Below are 19,416 nucleotides of genomic sequence, written 5' to 3' on the forward strand. Positions count from 1 at the left end.
ACTATAATAAAATTTAAAAGGAAACAAAAAAGAAAAACAGCAAAAGAAGGTGTTTAAAAAGAGTTTATACTGTATGATTCCATTTATGTAAAATTTTTGAAAATGCAAGCTAGGATTTCCTGTTGTGGTGCAGTGGTTAATGAATCTGACTAGCATCCATGAGGTTGCAGGTTCAATCCCTGCCCTTGCTCAGTGGGTTAAGGATCCGGTGTTGCCGAGAGCTGTGGTGTAGGTTGCAGACGCGGCTCGGATCCTGCGTTGCTGTGGCTCTGGCGTAGGCCGATGGCTACAGCTCCAATTAGACCCCTACCCCGGGAACCTCCATATGCCACGGGAGTGGCCCTAGAAAAGGCAAAAAAGACAAAAATTAAAAAAAGTAATAAAAATGAAATGAAAGCTAATCTATGGTGACAGAAAACAGCAATTGCTGGGGGTTGGAGGGTGGAGAGTAGGGACGGATTATAAGGGGACATGATGAAATTTTAGGATAAAAGTTGATGGATAAGTTAACTGTCTTGATTGTGGTGATTGTCTTATGGGTGTATACATATGTCAAAACTTGTATCCCTTAACATGTATAGTTGATTGTACATCAATAATTCATTTATAAAATGAGCAATAGCAGCATGGTGAAATTTACTAATGACAAATATTTATTGGGTACTGGTATAGAATGAAAAGGTTCTCTGTCTCCTAGTAGAAGGAAATCAGAAATGAGACAGAAATTGAGAAAGTGAGGATTATTTGAGAAAAATGCCTCTTGAGAGACAGGCAGACCAGGTGAGCAGCTGCCCTGCTTTTCTTTGGCATTCAGGTTATAAGTGACATTTAAATGAATGGGCAGAATATACACTGGGAAGGAGGGGCTGGGGGGTCATATTCCCTGATTTCCATTCCAGCTCCACCTCCAAGAGAGGAGGGATTTTTGTCCCAATTTAGCCTTGATTTGAAGTGTGCATGGTGTTGGTGCATGATGGGAATTTCTTATCTGCAATGCTAATTTTATTGTAATTTTATTGCAATGAGGGCATAATGAGCAGCAGGTTACCTTCAGATGCTGGAGATTCTCACCTTTTTCCACCTTTGTCTGCCACTAGGACACTTACTACCCCAAAATGGGTGGTTTCCTGGCAGTCTGGAGGTTCCTGCATGTCTCTGTCTGCCCTTGGACAGCGCTGTTTACATGACGCATGGTTCCCTGCCGCCTGGCCCCATGCCCCCCCCCCGGCTCATACCTAGCTACCTGCCTGCCTTTAGTAGCATTAGTGCCCAGGGTGTCAATGGCAAGGAGAAGCTGAGTCCAGCCTCCAAGCATACCCTGGAAGGGCACAGGCAGACAGAGAAGAATATGACTGTAGAATGGTATGTGTAATGTGACCTCCATAGAGACAGATAGTCCCCGACCTACGATTTTTCGACTTTATGATGGTGCAAAAAAAAAAAAAAAAAAAAAAAACGATAGGCTTTCAGCAGAAACTGTACTTCCAGTGTTGAATTTTGGTCTTTTCCTGGGCTCTCTCATGATGCAGGGCAGTGACAGCAGACACAGCTCCTCGTGAGCCACAAGATCAGGAGGGTAAAAAAGCCATTCTGTTTGTCACTTTTAATACAATACTCAATAAATTATGTAAGATATTCAGCACTTTATTAGAAAAGAGCCTTGGTGTTACATGACTGCCCAAGTGGCTAAAGGTAACCAGGCCAAGCTATTTCGTTTGGTAGGTTGGGTGTATTAAATGGATTTTCGACTGATGATATTCCCACTTATGATGGTGTTACTGGACACAAGTCCCTGTGCCCAACGCACAGTAGGCCAAACAATACCGAAACCTCACAGTTTGAAGCAGAGAAAGGTTTATTGCCAGGCCATGCAAGGGGATGGCTAGCTCATGCCCAAGAAAAACCTCAAACGCCTAGAAAGCTTTCAGCAAAGCCTTTTTAAAGGTGAGATGAGGGATGGGTGTGGTTGTGGTTACAAACTTCTTGGTGTCAGATCCTTTGTTCCACCAGCTCTCCAAAAGTATCTTAGTCTGCAGTCACCTGAGCTCCAGGCAACTCGGCCATGGCAGGTTTCATAGATGCCCGCCCTCTGCGGGGCCTCCCTGGAGACCCTGCTCTCTTCTCTTGTCCATCGGCTCTGCCATCCCAAACCCTTGAAAGGCTTTCCTTTCCCTTATCTCCTTTCCCAGTTGCAGGCCAGACTGGGCCAAGCCAGGCAGCCTGGGTATGGTCCCCGACCATGGCGTCCCTCTTCAAGAAAAAAACCATGGATGGTATAATAAAGGAACAGATCTAATATGGGGTCAGATTTGTTCTTCCCTATTATACTAGGTTTATCTGAATGTAACCCTATCGTTAAGTCAAAGATTTGTATACCTGGGGAGTCACGGTCACTCTCGGGGGGCTAGGTGGGCTGGAGGAGGATGGGGAGGCTTCCTGGGAGAGGTAGCACTTGAGCTTGGCATCCAAGGGCAAAGGGGAGTCAAATGTAGAATGTGCGGTTTCATGACGACATAATTTTCCTCCTTCGTGATGCTAATATGGGGGAGCAGCAGCAGCACGAGTGTGTGCTTGTTAATCTCAGAGGGGACCTGATTTTACTCTCCTCACATCAAATCCAGCACAGTGAACTGGACTGTTATTAACGTGAACCTTAATAAATGCAAAGCAAGGATATGACATTCCTCCGTGCTCTTGGCAGATTTGCTATGATGTAATCATTTGGGATTACATTAAAATTTTTTATTACAGTTGATTTTCAATGTCCTGTCAATTTCTGCTGCACAGCGAAATGACCCAGTCATACATACACACACACAAACATATATACACACATTCTTTTTCTCAAATTATTCTCTATCATGTCCCATCACAAGTGGGTAGATATAGTTCCTCGTGGTATACAGCAAAATCTCATTGCTTATCCACTCCAAATGCAAGGGTTTGCATCTACTAACCCCACACTCCCTGTCCATCCCCCTCTCGCCCCCTACTCCTTGGCAACCACAAGTCTGTTCTCCATGTCTGTGAGTTTTTTTTCCCCTATAGATACATTCATTTGTGCCATATATTAGATGCTACATATAAGTGATATATGGTATTTGTCTTTCTGACTTACTTCACTTAGTATGAGTCTCTAGTTCCATCCATGTTGCTGTAAATGGCATTATTTTGTTCTTTTTTATGGCTGAGTAGTATTCCATTGTGTATATATACCACATCTTCTTAATTCATTCATCAATCGGTGGACATTTAGATTGTTTCCATGTCTTGGCTACTGTGAATCATGCTGCTATGAATATAAGGGTGCATGTATCTCTTTTAATGAAAGTTTTGTGCAGATATATGTCCAAGAGTGGGATTGCTGGGTCATATGGTAGTTTTATGTTTAGTTTTCTCAGGTACCTTCATACTGTTTTCCATAGTGGTTGTACCAATTTACATTTCCCCCAACAATGAAGGTGAGTACCCTTTTCTCCACATCCTCTCCAGCATTTATTTGTTAACTTGTTAAGGATGGCTATTCTGACTGGTGTGAAGTGTAGCTCATTGTAGTTTTGATTCACATTTCTCTAATAATTAGTGATGTCGGGCATTTTTTTCATGTGCCGTTGGCCATTTGGATGTATCTTCTTTGGAGAGATGTCTATTCAGGTCTTCTCCCCCTTTATCAATTGTGTTGTTGGGTTTTTTTTGCTGTTGAGTTGTATAAGTTGTCTGCATATTTTAGAGATTAAGCCCTTGTCATTTGCATCATTTGAAACTCTGGACAGACTCACCAAGAAGAGGAGGAGAGAAAGAACTCAAAACAAGGAATGAGGAGTTCCCATCGTGGCTCAGTGGTTAACAAATCTGACTAGGAACCATGAGGTTGGAGGTTTGATCCCTGGCCTTGCTCAATGGATTAAGTAGCTGGTGTTGCCGTGAGCTGTGGTGTAGGTCACAGATGCAGCTTGGATCACACGTTGCTGTGGCTCTGGCGTAAGCGGGCAGCTACAGCTCCACTTTGACCCCTAGCCTGGGAATCTCCATATGCCACGGGTGCACCCATAGAAAAGACAAAAGCGAAAACAAATTAAAAAACAAACAAAAAAACACAAGGAATGAAAAGGGAGAAATTTCAATGGATACTGTAGAAATACAAAAACCCTAAGAGAATACTATGAATAATTATATGCCAACCAATTTGACAACCTAGAAGAAATGGATAACTTTCTAGAGACATACAGCCCACCAAAACTGAATCAAGAAGAAATAGATCAGTTGAACAGACCAATCACTAAAAATGAAATTGGTATGTAATAAAAACTCTCCCTACAAAGAAAAGTCCAGCCTTAAACTTTTCCAAAAGGTTGAAGAAGGAACATTCCCAAAGGCATTCTATGAAGTTACCATCACCCTAAGAACAAAACCAGACAAAGATACTACCAAAAAAGAAAACTATAGGCCAATATATTTGATGAATATAGATGCAAAAATTCTCAACAAAGTTTTAGCCACCCTTCTCCTGAGAAGGTCAGGACCATCTGTCCAGGGCTGAACAGCTCGGGCCATTGGCCTGCTCTGGGCAAACGGGGCGTTCTTGGACCTTGTTCAGGTGTTTCCCAAGGGAAGGTTCTCGTCTCGTCCCAGAAGGATTTCAGAAATGAGATGGAAGTGGAGAAAGTAAAGTGAGGATTTATTTAAGTGTGAAATACATCTCTTTTTTATTATTAGAGTTGATTTGCAATGTTCTATCAATTTATGCTGTACAATAAAGTGACCCGGTCATATATATACATATATGACTTTTTGTCATAGTATCTTCCATCATGTTCTATTCCAATTGATTGGATATAGTTCCCCGTGCTGTACAGCAGGACCTCCAATTATAAGGGGTATACAGTTGCGTAGGTAGAATATTCCCTGGGAAGCGGGGATTTGGGGGTCATACTCCCTGATTGTCATTTTCTGGCTCCACCTTCCCGAACGGAAGAGGGATTTTTGTCCTTGTTTAGCCTTTATCGGAAGTGTCATGGCATTGGTGCATGATGGTAACTTTTTATCTGCAAGGCTAATTTTATTGTAATTTTGCTGTAATGAGGGCATAATGAGCAACAGATTACATTCAGATGCTGAGGATTCATACCCTTTTCCTTGCCCCTGTCTTTGGCTGCCTTCCGGATACTTACCACCCCAAAGTGTGGTTTCCTGTCAGTCTAGAGGTTCCTGCTTTTTTTTTTTTTTTTTTTTTTTTTTAATTTTTGGCTTTTTAGGCCCGTACCCATGGCATATGGAGGTTCCCAGCCCAGGGGTCTAATGGAAGCCACACCTGCTGGCCTAGCCACAGCCATGGCAGTGTGGGATCCAAGTTGAGTGTGCGACCTACACCACAGCTCATGGCCATGCTGGATCCCTGACCCACTGAGTGAGGCCAGGGATCAAACCCACATCCTCATGGATAGTAGTTAGATGATTCATTTTTGCTGCACCACGATGGGAACTCTGGTTCCTGCTTTTCTTTGTCTGCCCATGGACCACCCCCCCCGCCCCCGCCCCCGTTTACACAGTGCTGTGCGTGGTTTCCTGCCACCTGGCCCCATGCTCCCCTTTCTCCGTCATACCTAGCCACATGCCTGCTGTAACACAGGGTCCACTCATGTGTGTTTTTCTTCTTCTCCTCCTGTCCCTAGCACTTCTTTATGCCACCATCTTCGGGAACGTGACGACCATTTTCCAACAGATGTACGCCAACACCAACAGGTACCATGAGATGCTCAACAGCGTCCGGGACTTCCTGAAGCTCTACCAGGTGCCCAAGGGACTGAGCGAGCGAGTCATGGATTATATTGTCTCCACCTGGTCCATGTCCAGAGGCATTGACACGGAGAAGGTAAGGAGGCGATGGGCTCAGGTAAAAGACTTGCTTCTTGGCTTTTCCAGGGAGACCTGAGGCTGCCTTAGGGCAGTGCTTCTCACGCCTGGCTGTACATCTGAACTCACCTGGGTGTGGTTTTGGATTCCCAGGTCCTACCTCCAGAGATTTGGATTGCTTCCAGATTAACCTTTCTCAAGGACCAGCAGTTAAGAATCATTATTTAAGAAATTGGAAAGGCAGGGTGTGTCTCCTGGAGAAGAGATGGACTAGAAGGCTAACTGTCTGGGCAGGATTTCCCAGGCTGGTGTGATGATAAGAATCAGGAGTGTCCAGGGTGAGACAATCAGTATTACTGATTTTCCTTTCACCTCAAGCTCCAGGATGGCACAAAAGTTATTCAAACTTTTGATATTTTATCATGGATTTTAGCATGAATTTTAATTTTTCATAATGTTGCGCTAAACTCTGATGTGACTTAATGACTGAGCTTTTAGCATCTCCTTAACCTTTGTGTCCAAAGTTGTTGCTTTCGTCTTGGCCCTGATAAGAATCTCATGATGTGGTCATTAAAAAACAGATTCCCAGCCACCATCTTACATCTTTGGAATCAGAATTGGGGGGGGTGTGGAAATCTGCATTTTTAACATGTTCTATTCATTAGACAAGTCTGGTAAATACCCATCAAGGGTATATATCTTAATAACTTGATCAGAGAGAGCATCACTTAGGCTCCTTTGTAGGCATCAGTTTTCCCACCTGTAACATGGAAATGGCAGTAAATCCCTATTATTCTCCAAGAGTTACCTTATTCTAGATGTATTTCAAGAAAGTAAAGAAAATGTGATGGTACTGGAAAGAATGGAGAAAAGATACAATGGACTTTCTATTAGTCATTTATGAATTAGTTTCTTGGTCATATTTTCTATGAGCGAGTATGTAATCCTAGGTTAGTTTTTCTCTGCTTCTCAAGCCCTTTTGAAAGCACTCAGGGAATGCTGATTCCCTTCATTGTTAGAATGGAGCAAACAGAGCGATAGCACTATTGCAAAAGTACCTGTGACACCTTCAAAGCCAAATTCAGTGGCTCGGTGGTCAGCTCTCCCTGCTCCTAGTCTTTCTCTTTGAGAAGAGTTGCTTGAGAGTTGACAGTTTCAATGGAAAAACTTCATTGAACCGATCCCAACTTCAAAGGACTGATACTTTGGCTTTGTTGATTATCTGCTGTAATAACAGCTATAATGCACCAGCTACCACATTGTGAAGGTGCTATAAAGGTGGATACTTGCTGCACTTCTGCTCGTGCCTGGCCCTGCAGTCTGGCTTCACAACTTTGGGAGGGAGCCGCTCCTATTCCTATTGAAAGGTTGAGGACACAGTGGACCCAATTAATTTTATTAATTGCCCCTGGTCACAGAGTGAAGCATGGCAAGGCGAGGATTTGAACCCACTTTTGTCTGACTTTGAAGCCCGTGCTCTCCCTGTTTACTTTTCGTTTGTCTTAGCTTAAAGCATGAGCGAAGAAGGACAGGTCCTGATGGAGGTGCCCTCATGTCTCAGGAGGGCGGAGTATCGGTTGAGGGGGACGTACTCCGGCTTTGCTAGCCGCTGGCCCTACTGCGCCTATTGCTGCTGCTCTGCTCTCTCAACAAGGCCCTGAGTAGGTTCTCTGGGTGCCTGGCAGCTGATGGAGCAGAAGGGAACTTGGATCTCTCAGCCCAGGGGCTCCTTTTCCCAGAGAGCAGGATGACTGTCAATCTGGGTATTGGGTAAGGGACTCTTTCCCGCCCTCACCGCAGGGCTGGGCTGCCCACGGGAGAAGGGTCCACCTGCAGCCCTGGCCGTCCCTTCCCCACCCCGCTCCTTGCTGTCTTCCAGGAGGGCTTTGGGATTTGGCCCAGGCCCTGATTCAGGTGGAGGAAGAAAGGCTGTGGTTCCACTGCAGAACCAGCCTGGCCCCTGCTCCCTGGGGCCCCCTGGGCAGGCAGCTGCTAGGGACAGAGGCAGTCTCAAGCTCCCGGGTCCCTCCCTTGTCCCCCTCCCTACTGTTCCTGGTCAGAATGGTCAGCCACGACCAGGGGAGCCGAGGGGGACGTGCGCCAGGTGGAAGGGTAGGACCCGTAGCTAGCAGATGACCTGGAGCACAGCCCTGGTCCAGCCGAGCCTCAACTCCTGTGTCAGGAACACATGGAAACCAGATAACTTAGCACTAAGGCCAACCTCGAAGGTCCTTTCAGCTCTGACCTCCTGACTTCAAAGCCTCCTTCAGGCTGACCTGCTGCTCTGCTGTGATGACAGCGTCAGAAATCAGAGCTCCTGTGCACGGAGCACTGTCCTCTGCCGGGCGTCACACCAGGACGTTCACGCAGAAGCTCATGGGATCCTCCAAGGAATTCTAGACTCGAGTTAGAAAATAAACACTTGGAAAGAAGCTAAGCATAGCTTCTAGTTTGCCCGACGAGTGAGTGTCGAAATCAGGACTTGAAGCCAGACCTGCCTGATCCTACAGGCTTTTCTCCCCACCGTGCTTCATCCTGCCCCAGCCACTGCCCCTGGAAGCTCCACGAGCCCCCGTGATGCCATCTCCTTGAGGCCTTCAAGGCCTCGGAGACCAGCAATGATGGTCTGTCCTCAAACCAGACAGAGGGGACGGTGGACCAGGAGGGCCGCGGGGTCGCAAGTAGACGCCCTCCCTTGCCTCGCCCCCGGTGTGAGGCCCACAGAGACTGCTGGAGATGCTGATGGCTCTGAGATCCTGGAATCCGGTTCCCTCTCCTCCTCGCACATGCGTTTTGGTGGCTCCGGGAGCAGAGGGCGTATGAGTTAAACATTGTCTCCACACCAAGGCCGCCCTCAGGAGCAGCCTCTGCCAGCAAAGCCCAGCCCGAGGGAAACCAATACTTAAAGCTGAACTCACCTGGAGAACAAACCTTGGTCTCGAACCACTGGGCACGGTTTTGGCCTGACAAGCACGTGTTCCCCACTCCCTGCTGTTCTGCTTGGAGACAAATTCCATTCAAGAGGCATTTCTACCAGGCCTATTTGAATGAGCCTGAAGGAGCAAAGGACTCAGGGAGGGCTCTGCCCCAGTGTTGACAGTCTGAGTTCCCTCTGCCTCGGCCAGAGAACTCTCTCCCTTCCTCGGCATCCCGCGGGCCCAGAGCAAGTGCAGAGGCACACAGAGGGGGCGGGCACCCGAGTGAGTGAATGGAGTCCCTCCCTGGGGCCAGGTGCTATTCTGGGGCTGTATCCTGGCAGACGTGATGTCACTGAGTCCTTGTAAGCCAAGCTTAGCACCTGGCATTTACCACAGACACCGATGTGTAGAGTAGTTAAGTCACTTGGAGAAGAAGGAACTAGGATTCCGACTGTGGGACCGCATCTTCGCAATGCAGCACACGGGGGTGGGGGTGGGAGGGCTTAGAGGTGGGACAGGAGCCGAGCTGACCTTGGGTCAAGCTTGACCTTGGGTCGAGCTGACCTGGGCAAGGTGAGATTCCAGCTGGGGTTTGGAGGAGGCTGAGGGACGTCCAGATTCGGAGGTGAGCACCTGATGCTGAGGCAGAGAAGCAGGCGTGGGGAATTGTGACCCAGCCGGACCCCGCTGGGCCCTTCCCCCACATCCTCTGCTTTGGCTCCTCTCTCAGGTGCCTAGATGTGGGTATCTGCCGCGCATCTCCTGAGATGTTTTACACATGGGAAACGCCCCAGTCCCACCCGCAAGTGGAAGATGTTAACTAGGTGATAACCATGAGCCCACAGCCTCCTGGAGCCTGAGGACTGAAAATGTTAACTCCTGTGACACCACCGTGTCAACTCAGCATCAGCCAATCAGAGAACTGTGCATGAGCGGACCCCTTGCCCTGCAACCCTTTCCCTCACCTGGCTTTTAAAAATGCCTTACAGTTGGGGCTCAGGGAGTTGGGGCTTTTGGGGGGGCATGAGCCATCTGTCTCATTCCTTGCATGGCTCTGCCACAAACCTTTTTCTGCTCCAAACGCCGATGTTTTAGTTTGGCCTCATGTGCATCTGGCACATGAATAGAATTAACTGGCCAAAAAGAAAAAAAAAAGTAAAAGAAAAGAATGAAAGAACAAAAAGGAAGTTCCCACTGTAGCACAGCGGAAATGAATCTGACCAGTACCCATGAGGATGCGGGTTTGATCCCTGGCCTCACTCAGTGGGTCAGGGATCTGGCGTTGCTGTGAGCTGTGGTGTAGGTTGCAGATGCGGCTTGGATCCTGAGTGGCTGTGGCTGTGGTGTAGGCCAGCAGCTGTAGCTTCGTTCAACCCCTAGCCTGGGGACTTCTATATGCTGTAGGTGTGGGCCTAAAAAGCAAAAAAAAAAAAAAAAAAAAAAAAGAACTGTTACCCTGAGGAAATGTCTTCACCAAACATGTTTAATGTTATGCCTCCCCCCTGCCCCAGCTCTGTTCATAGGCTAGAATGGGAAAAAGGATTGTTTTAGGAACATTCCTGATTTCTCTGGAAAAGCCCACCTGAAGGTGTCCTGTTGGGTTCCTTTGCTTGCAGTGTAAGGGGCGTGAATGGTTTCTTGCAAAAATTTAGTCCAGAGAACTACTTTCCCCCCAGGAGATGCTGAGAAATTTTTATTTCCTTGGAAGATGAGACCCCCCCCCTTGGCAGTTCCTATTTTGCCTTGAGTCTCCTACTAGATAAGTCACAGAAAAGGCAAGGGGGCGGGGCTGTCTATTTGGTTTGCTGCCTCGTCCACAGAGCCTACAGTGATTCCTGGCACATACAATAGGGTGTTCAGTATCTAAGCAGGAAACGAACGAGTGACCCCCAGGTGCTTACGATGCCTGGCACGTAGGAAGTGCTCGATAAATACCACTTACTGCCTTTCCTTAAATCTTACCCACTTGCAGTCCATCCGCAGACCAGGCCAGCTATATCTTCAAAACATACTCTGAATCGCATCCCTTCTCAGGGGTGCCCCTGCCCGTGTCCCAGTCCGGGGCCCCTCACCGCTCACCTAGGCCCCCCGCAGGAGTGGGTGAACTCAACTCCCTGGCTCAGCTCGTGCCGTCCTCTAGTCCTCTGATGCCAGAGTGGAGCTGCAGTGATGCTGGTGACACACAGAGGATCCCCTGTCACTCCTCCGCTTCAGGTCCTCCAAAGTGGTCCCATCCCACTCAGGATGCAAACCGAGAACGCTTCCTAATTTAAGAGTCTCCGCATCCTCGCAGGCTTGGCGCTCTCCTGAAACCGCACCTCCCACGCCCACCTTCCCCCGTGTTCACTCAGACTATTGCTCAGGCCCGCTCACCGCCTTTGCTCTTCTGCTGGAATGTTCCCCTTTCATAATAGCCTCCCTCCGACACGTTATGCAGGTGTCGACTTAATCGTCACCTCCTCAGAGAAGCCTTCCTGGGTTCCTACCTGAAGAGTCCCACATACTCCCAGCCCCCTGACTCTCAGGCCCTGACCTGAACATGGAGCACAGATTTGGGGCGGGGTGGGGTCACTGCCTGTCTCTCCCACAAGAAGGTCAGCTCCAGGAGGACAGGGACTGGGCTGTCTTGTCCAGCGGCGCCTTGAAGGGCGTGCTCTGGTCTAGCGGGTGTGGCTTCCGCCCTGAGGGAGCCGCGCGCTGGAGCCTCCGCGAGGATCCTGACCCTTCTCCTCCCTGTGCTCGGCCAGGTCCTGCAGATCTGCCCGAAGGACATGAGAGCTGACATCTGCGTGCACCTGAACCGCAAAGTGTTCAAGGAGCACCCGGCCTTTCGGCTGGCCAGCGACGGCTGCCTGCGGGCCCTGGCCATGGAGTTCCAGACGGTGCACTGCGCCCCCGGGGACCTCATCTACCACGCGGGAGAGAGCGTCGACAGCCTCTGCTTTGTGGTCTCCGGCTCCCTGGAGGTGATCCAGGACGACGAGGTGGTGGCCATTCTAGGTGGGTGCCGCCTTTGCTGGAGGGGGAGCCTTCTGGTGCCTGCGGTTGGCTCAGCTCCTGCCTTCGGTCTAATCGGGAGCTGCCCCGCGGGTTCACATCCATACATTACCCGACAAACATTTTGAGTGCCTGTTTTATGCCATGTACTGTTTGAAGCACTTGGGATGTTTCTGGGACAGAAAATGGGTTTTGTCCTTCAGGGGCTCAGTGGGGAGAGCTGAGCAAATAAGCAGACGTTTGCACACAGTGGAAGGAGCACCTAAGCCAGGGGTCGAGCATTGAGGACGGCTTCCTGGAAGTGATGACACCTAAGTTGAAGCCTATACTGAATGTGAGTTAGCATGGTGAAGAGAGGGACAGAGGGGTATCCTAAGCCGAGGGGCAAGCCCTGTGAAACTGCTGCAGAGAGAGCTCCATTCATTTGTATACTTGCGAGTACCCCATGTGGCTGGAAGGCGCAGAACAAGGGGAGGCGTTGTGAGAGATGAGGTCGGGAAGGGAGCCAGGCGCTAGGTGGACCATGGCAGGCTCCAGGAGGCACATCAGGGGCCTTGGATTTTATCTTGAGGCGCCAGTGAAGGGTTTAAAGCCAGGAAGAGGCAGGATCCTATCTGCACCTGGAAAAGATGACTGTAGGTACAGAATTCATTGAAGGAGGAAGGCAAGGGTAGGGAGATGAGGCTAGACATATGTTATCTAGGGGCCAAGCTGGTGGTGCTCTGAACTAATATTTGTGGTGGGCGGATGGAGAGGAGCAAATGGAGTTGACGTATTTAAGAAGTACAAGCAGCAGGTGCTGATGACGGATTGGTGGCGGGGGGCTGGAGGGAGGACTGCAGGACCGCTCACTTGGAAACGTGGGGACCACCGTGCCCTTCGCTGTAATAGGGAGCGCGGGGGGAAGAGCAGGACCTGCAGGCACATATTGGTACTTGGCATTTGAGCATCCATGGCCTCTGAGAGAGTCCTCAGATTGCCTGAGGTAGCGGCAGAACAGCTACTTATTGGGGGCATGTTTACCTCTCTCGGGGACAAGCCGTCACAACAATACCCATCGCTCATGGTCCTCTATTCTGTAGCAGACGTTTTATGTACGGATTCTCAGTTCGTCTTTACAGTAACCCTGTGAAGTGGTTTCCTTATCCGCATTTGGCAGGTGAGATGAGGAAAGCTTGGAGAGGTTAGGGAACTTCCCCGAAGCCGATGAGGTCCACAGACCCAGCATCCTGGAGCCCCTCTTCTCCCCCAACCTCTGCTCCGAGCCACTCTGCAGCGCTTCAGTCCTGATGATGACTTCTGTAGGTTGCTGGCCCGCTCCTTTGCCAGGTACTGCTAGACGTGGTGGATATATTTTTAATTTTTTTGCACGTGCTTCCTTAGGAAACTGAGGCAGGGAGAGATTGTTACATAGAAGTTAGACTTGAGTTCCCGTCGTGGCACAGTGGTTAACGAATCCGACTAGGAACCATGAGGTTGCGGGTTCATTCCCTGCCCTTGCTCAGTGGGTTAACGATCCAGCGTTGCCGTGAGCTGTGGTGTAGGTTGCAGATGCGGCTCGGATCCCGAGTTGCTGTGGCTCTGGTGTAGGCTGATGGCTACAGCTCCGATTCGACCCCTAGCCTGGGAACCTCCATATGCCGCGGGAGCGGCCCAAGAAATGGCAAAAAGACAAAAAAAAAAAAAAAGTTAGACTTGAGATTTAAACTAAGTGAGACCTCAATAGTATTAAAAAAAAAAAAAAAAAAAAAAAAAAAAAAAAAAAACAAACAAACTAGGAGTTGCCGTCATGGCTCAGTGATTAACGAATCCGACTAGAAACCATGAGGTTGTGGGTTCAATCCCTGCCCTTGCTCAGTGGGTTGGGGATCTGGCATTGCTGTGAGCTGTGGTGTAGGTCACAGATGTGGCTCGGATCCTGCGTTGCTGTGGCTCTGGCGTAGGCTGGCAGCAACAGCTCTGATTAGACCCCTAGCCTGGGAACTTCCATATGCCTCAGGAATGGCCCTAGAAAAGGCAAAAAGACAAAAAAAAAAAAAAATCTAAACATTGTTTCTGCTCAACTTTGGAGAGTTGTAGATATGCAACCTGTCTCTCCTCCGGCCCTGAGCCAACTTGCCCTCTTGATTATATTTTGCTCCGGTTAACCCAAGGGTGATGTGCATTCCTTCTGCATGTGCTCTCACGGCGGGGAGGGAGACTCATCGAGGGAAGGAGGCTGGAACTTTCGTGAAATAAGTTTTGGATTCCTCGTATCCACGGAACTCTGCAGACAGGGTTATCCTGTTCTGTGCCTTCCTCATCCACAGAGATGAGAGATTTGACTGTGTGGGGAGGAGCACGCCTGCAGGATAAAGCCATGGCTTTAGTTTTGCTGCAGGAGAAGGATATTTCATACTAATCGGGGTCCCTGAAAAAGAGGGCTTTGCTTTGAGGACATCTGTCTGGACGTTTGCCTGGCTAGAGGAAGAGTAACTAGTGACTATTGGGCTCTCCTTGGAATTTGAACTTGAGTTGGTCCTTTGGTGTAGGGCATCTTTCACCCTTTTCCCCTATTGATGCCTCACCATTTGCCTCTCCAAGGAGTCTAGCTGCAGACCAGCCCCACTCCCTTGAACCACTCATGCTCAGGGGCTTCCTTAGCAATCTGCCCCCCACCAAACAGTTGCCCTGTTTGGGGTTGGGTTTGGACACCTAGGCGTGGAGGTAGGAAAAGTTGCAGAAGGTGAGGAAGAAAAATGATTACTTCCCAGTCCTGTCTCATTTCCCCATCAGCCTGGGCTTCCTGTGGGGAAGCAACCAGGGCTTGGTTCATTGTTGGCTCACCTGGCCAATTGACGGCGTCTCCAAATCCAGCCCTCTGGGTACCCTGCCGACTCCGGTTAGCAATGATGACAGGGCCTCTGGAATAGCCCCGCAGCCTCAGATTCAACATGGTTGTTGCTCTCAGGTTGTTCAGACTAGAAAAAGCATGTGTCCCTAAGAGCCAAATAGGGTCCAAAGAGTAGGTCCAATCTTGATGTCCTAAAGAATCTTTGACCTTTCAAGAGGTTCTTACTCTATGAAAGGATGATGCAGGCCCTTTGACTGAACTTGACCTCTGAGCTAAGAGGTGTAAGAGAGTCCAAGCTGTTTTCTCCCTGGAAATCTAAATTCAGAGATTCGTTGCTATTGTTATTTTCCTCTAATTAGAATGTCTCAGTAAACTGAAGTCAGTTTGTTCTTGAGAAGAGAGTTCAAGCATCCAATAGATAGAAGGACTAGATCTTTATTGTCCTTTGATGCCATTCAGTTCAGTCCAAGCAAAATTTATTGAGACACTGTCTCATAGGTGGGGGTGCAGCTGTGGACTAAATGCGAGCCTTCAAGGAGCTTCTACAAGTGGAGGAGACTAACATTGTTCAAAAGGCAACAATCATTTTGCTGTATGGCTAAGATCATAGAGAGGATGCAGGTGCTTCTAGAAGGTTCTCAGACAAGTAACTCTTGAGAAGCTCCTGTGTGCCTAGTGCTCCAGTGAGAATAGCTGGGGAATCCTTCGTTACCAGAAAGCGGGACTCATCCAGAACTCATCCATCTCATTCCTTGAGTCTCTAGCTTCTTATTATCAGTTCACTGGCTTATTACATTCTGCTAATTTGTTTCCTTCTTTCAGTTCTAATATTCTACCCTCATTTCCTGTTTAATTTTAGCACAGACTCCAAGAATGAGGAAAAGGGTCGGTACTCATAACAGAATGTGTTTCGTATGTGTTAAAAAAGGAAACCCTTTCTAATAAAAGTTTTCTACAAGAGTGTTTTTGAAACTTTCTTGACTGCAGGTCAGTGCATGTTGTAAACTAATGAATGTGTGTCTGCTCACAGTTATACATGAAACTCAGTACTTGCTACATGAAATGCAACCTCATGTTTTTGCTAGATTCAATTCTCGTTCATTTAAAAAGAAATGGACTGTCTCGACCCACTGCATTGCTTTCTTGACCTGCTCTCAGCCCGCAGTTGAAAAACACAACCCCACAAATGGAGATAGTCTCTCTCTCAGATTGAAACCCTGCTGTTCCCTGAGGACCGAGACTGTACCAGGTGGTCTCTGGTTTTCTGCTTTCCCTCCGATGTTCTCTGCCTGATTTTGGAGATGGTGTCCTCCCCATCTCCTCTTGTGGAGTTCTCTTAGACATTAACTTCATGGCTTCTCAAATTTAGTTTCTTGGCCCTGTGAAATAAATTCCAGTCTTTAGCCTGTCCGTTTGATCCATTTGATTTCTTTCAAGCAATTGCCTTCTGATTTTTCATATATATCAGAATAAAAAGTCACAGGTACCCATTTTGTCCCTGTCCAAGTGGTACTGTTAGCATCTGCATGTGAGTTGTTATCTTAGTTCTGGTACCTGACCAATGTAGTTGAGTGATTGGACTTTCTTTCTTTTTTTTCTGCTTTTTTTGTGGCCACACCTGTGGCATATGGAAGTTCCCAGACAAGGGGAATCCAAGCTGCAGCTGCTGGCCCATGCCACAGCTACAGCAGTGCTGGATCCGAGCCATGTCTGCAACCTACACCGCAGCTCGTGGCAATGCCGGATCCTTAACCCACTGATCGAGGCTAAGAGTCGAACCTGCATCTTCATGGATGCTAGTCTGGTTCGTAAGCCACTGAACCACAGGGCGACTCCGAGTGATGAACCTTCATCAGCGTGAGCTTGAGTGTGAGCCGTCTCCCTGTGCTTCTACCTGATAAGCACAGGGTTAAAACGATCCTGTTTCACTGTGATTTGGTGTCCCTGTTGTAACTTTTATGCGTTTTGCATTTCAATACCTAGTTTATATTTTAATCACCTTGTGTCTTTTGGGTTTGTTTTATTTCATCATGTTGGGAAGGACAGAAGTCTCTGTGGTCAGGGTCTCTACACGGAGCAGTGGAAAGAGACCTGGACCTGGAGACTTAATTGTAGCCCTGGTTCTGCACTAACTCCCTGAAGTTGCCAGTAACTGGTTAAGCCTCCGAAGCTTCATGCAGTTCCACTAAGTCTATCACACTGCATCAATGGCATATTCACTCATCTGTGGCCTGTGAACTGAGGTCCTTCAGTTTCATATCTCTGGCATGGCCCAGCCCGTGGCAGGCACTGGGGGCTGTTGGAGGAACTGAGCTGAACTGAATTGAAAGGCAGGCAGAGGCCAGGCTGTGAAGGGCCCCATGGTCCAGCATAAGGGTTTAGACTTGATCTTGGGGGGATGAGGGGCCCCAAGAAAGTTTTAATGTGGGAGTGACAAGAAGATTTGAGTGCCACAAATACAGATGCATGGAGACTAGCCCAGAGCCTCAGGAGATAAATCGTGAGGGCCTGGGTGAGGTGGCGGAAGGGGGCTGCGGAAGAGGCGAGCCGTCAGGAGAGGAGGGATCTCCAGGATGTGCAGGATGAAGAGAGGGCATAGTTTCCAGCAGCAGCTGGACAGCATTGGAGTCAGAGGGGAGAGGGGAGCAAAGAGGGCGGGTTTGTTCTGTTGAGTTGGCAGTGCCCTTTTAGGGTAGATCTAGAAGTGACTGTCAACTAGAGGAAATGCTTCTCAACTTGAGGATGGGCCAGCGTCTGCCTAAGGAAGAGGAATTCCAAGGGGAAGGTGACAGGGCAGACCCTGGCTCACGCAGCACAGGTAGTCTGAGTGAACTTGCTACTTGCAGTTCTGTCATTATTGAACTAGGATGGACATGTACATGTTCCTTAAAGGTACGTGTAAAGTTGTAGATGCTTGTTCATGAGTGACATATACATATATTTAATAAAATAGTCCCTTGTCACAGTCCCTAATCTGGAAGGCACTCACATCTTTGCTTAGATCATTTCTTTGAGTCCATTGACCTTGGTTGGAGATAACATACTATTCATTTATTGAGCAACTATTAGAGCCTCATACGGGGTGGGAGGAGTGTAGAGACAGTCCTTATCTCAGACGAATGTTCTGTCTTATTCAGGGAGACAAATGCATGGTTAGTGACAATAAATAGCACAGGTACTTCTTTGGACTTGCCGGAGTGAACAGGGGAATATTTATGGAAGAGATAGAAGCTGAACTGGGCTGAGGAGGACCCCCCTGAGCCTCTAGGGTCGTCGAAGCTAGGACTCTATGTGGCCTCTACCCAGGGTCCGGTGTGAGCAGAGTCGACGGAGAAGACTGTGCGGGTGGCCAGTGGCTCTCAACTTGAGTGAGCAGAAGACTCGACTGGAAAGCTTGTTCACAGTGCAGACTCCCAGGTCCCCCTCTATCGAGTCTGACGCTGCAGCTCTAGGATGGAGCCTGGGCATCTGCAGGATTCACACGCCCTCCCTCCATGGGGCGATTCCATTGCATGTGGTTAGAGGACTCCACTTGGGAAACATAGCTGTCGGCAGTCACTCTTTGATATTCATTTTTTGTGGAATGGGGTGAAGAAATGGTGAAACGGGGGGGGGCACCAGGGAGGGGACTTTTTATTACATTAGCCCAAACCGTATGAAATTGCCGATGTTCAGCTATTTCTGACCTGCTAAGACGATAGTATACATTTGCCGATGATCCGCATACAAGATGAGGGTGTCGCCTAGGGCAGTGGCTCTGTGAAGATGGAGTCAGAATTTGGACATGGGAGGTAGGGTATTTTAGATGGAAAGAATGGTGTGAGCGAGGCCTGGGGAGGAAGGTGCAGCGTATTCAGTAACCACAAGACCAGCTCTTGTGTGGAGCTGAGAGCCCTTGAAGGGCAGCCGTGGGTCCTGAGCCACAAAGGCAGGTCTGGGCTGACCTGTGGACATGTCTAAATGCGCGCCTGGGGACCTGGTCAGTGGGAAGCCACCAAGGGTGGCGAGTAAAGTATGTCACCATTAGCGGTGTGCTGTGTGAAAAGTAATGACTCTGACGTCAAGACAGGGAGACCTTAGTGACTGCAGCTTGTAGCAGAGATGAGAGGTGTTAAGGTGGAGGCAGGAGAAACGGAGACAAGCGGCCAAAGGAAACACAGACATCCAGTTACATTTGAATTTCATATTAACAAAGAATGATTTCTAGCTCAAGTACTTCCTAAACATTGAAGGGGGTATATGTGTGCTAAAATGTATCCATTTAGCTGAAATTCAGATTGAACTGAGTGTCCAGCATTTTTATTTACCGAATCTGGCATGGAAAGGACAGGTGGCTGAGACATTCTGGGAGGAGGGTCTGAGAGGTTGTAAAGGATAGAATGTGGGGGCACGGGTACAGGGAGATGAGAGGGGGGACCCTGACATCTGGGGGTGGGAGAGACGGAGGCATCTGCGACGGGAGAAGGCCAAGTCGGAAGGCAGAGACGGGCAAAGAGAAAAGTAACGAGCTCGGTTTTGACTTGTATGTAAAGGCCACTGGGGTATCCAGGTTCAACAGCTACTCAGAATGGCTGGTCCAGAACTGGGAAAAGAAGCCAGGGCTCAAGACAGAGATTTAGGATTCAGAGGAAGGTATAGGACTTAAGAAAAATAAACATCAGGTGCCCTGAGCACACATGAATGTTCTTGTAAATGACCAAGGATTTGGGAGAGTTTTCAAAGGAGAGAGAATGGAGTCATTCAAAAAGCTCACGAGGAGTTTGAAAGGATGTTAGAAACTCTTCGATAAGTAAAGTCAGTAAAATACAGTCTTAC

At 48.4% G+C, this 19,416-nt stretch overlaps 1 protein-coding gene across 4 annotated transcripts in view; it reads left to right on the plus strand.

The window, feature by feature from the left end:
- Positions 1-19,416, plus strand: part of KCNH1 (potassium voltage-gated channel subfamily H member 1) — a 380,749-nt gene that overhangs the window by 251,309 nt on the left and 110,024 nt on the right. For all 4 annotated transcript variants that reach the window (XM_084978106.1, XM_021063876.2, XM_084978109.1 and 1 more), the window contains 2 exons: positions 5,673-5,872; positions 11,519-11,771. In XM_084978106.1, the coding sequence (XP_084834232.1) occupies positions 5,673-5,872; positions 11,519-11,771 (453 nt within the window). The remainder of the gene's footprint in view (positions 1-5,672; positions 5,873-11,518; positions 11,772-19,416) is intronic.

Source organism: Sus scrofa, chromosome 9 (genome assembly GCF_054392235.1).
Source record: "Sus scrofa isolate SSC_HxYL_T2T_F1_AM1 chromosome 9, Sscrofa_HxYL_maternal_Yorkshire_Landrace_v2.0, whole genome shotgun sequence".
Taxonomy (NCBI): Eukaryota; Metazoa; Chordata; class Mammalia; order Artiodactyla; family Suidae; genus Sus; species Sus scrofa.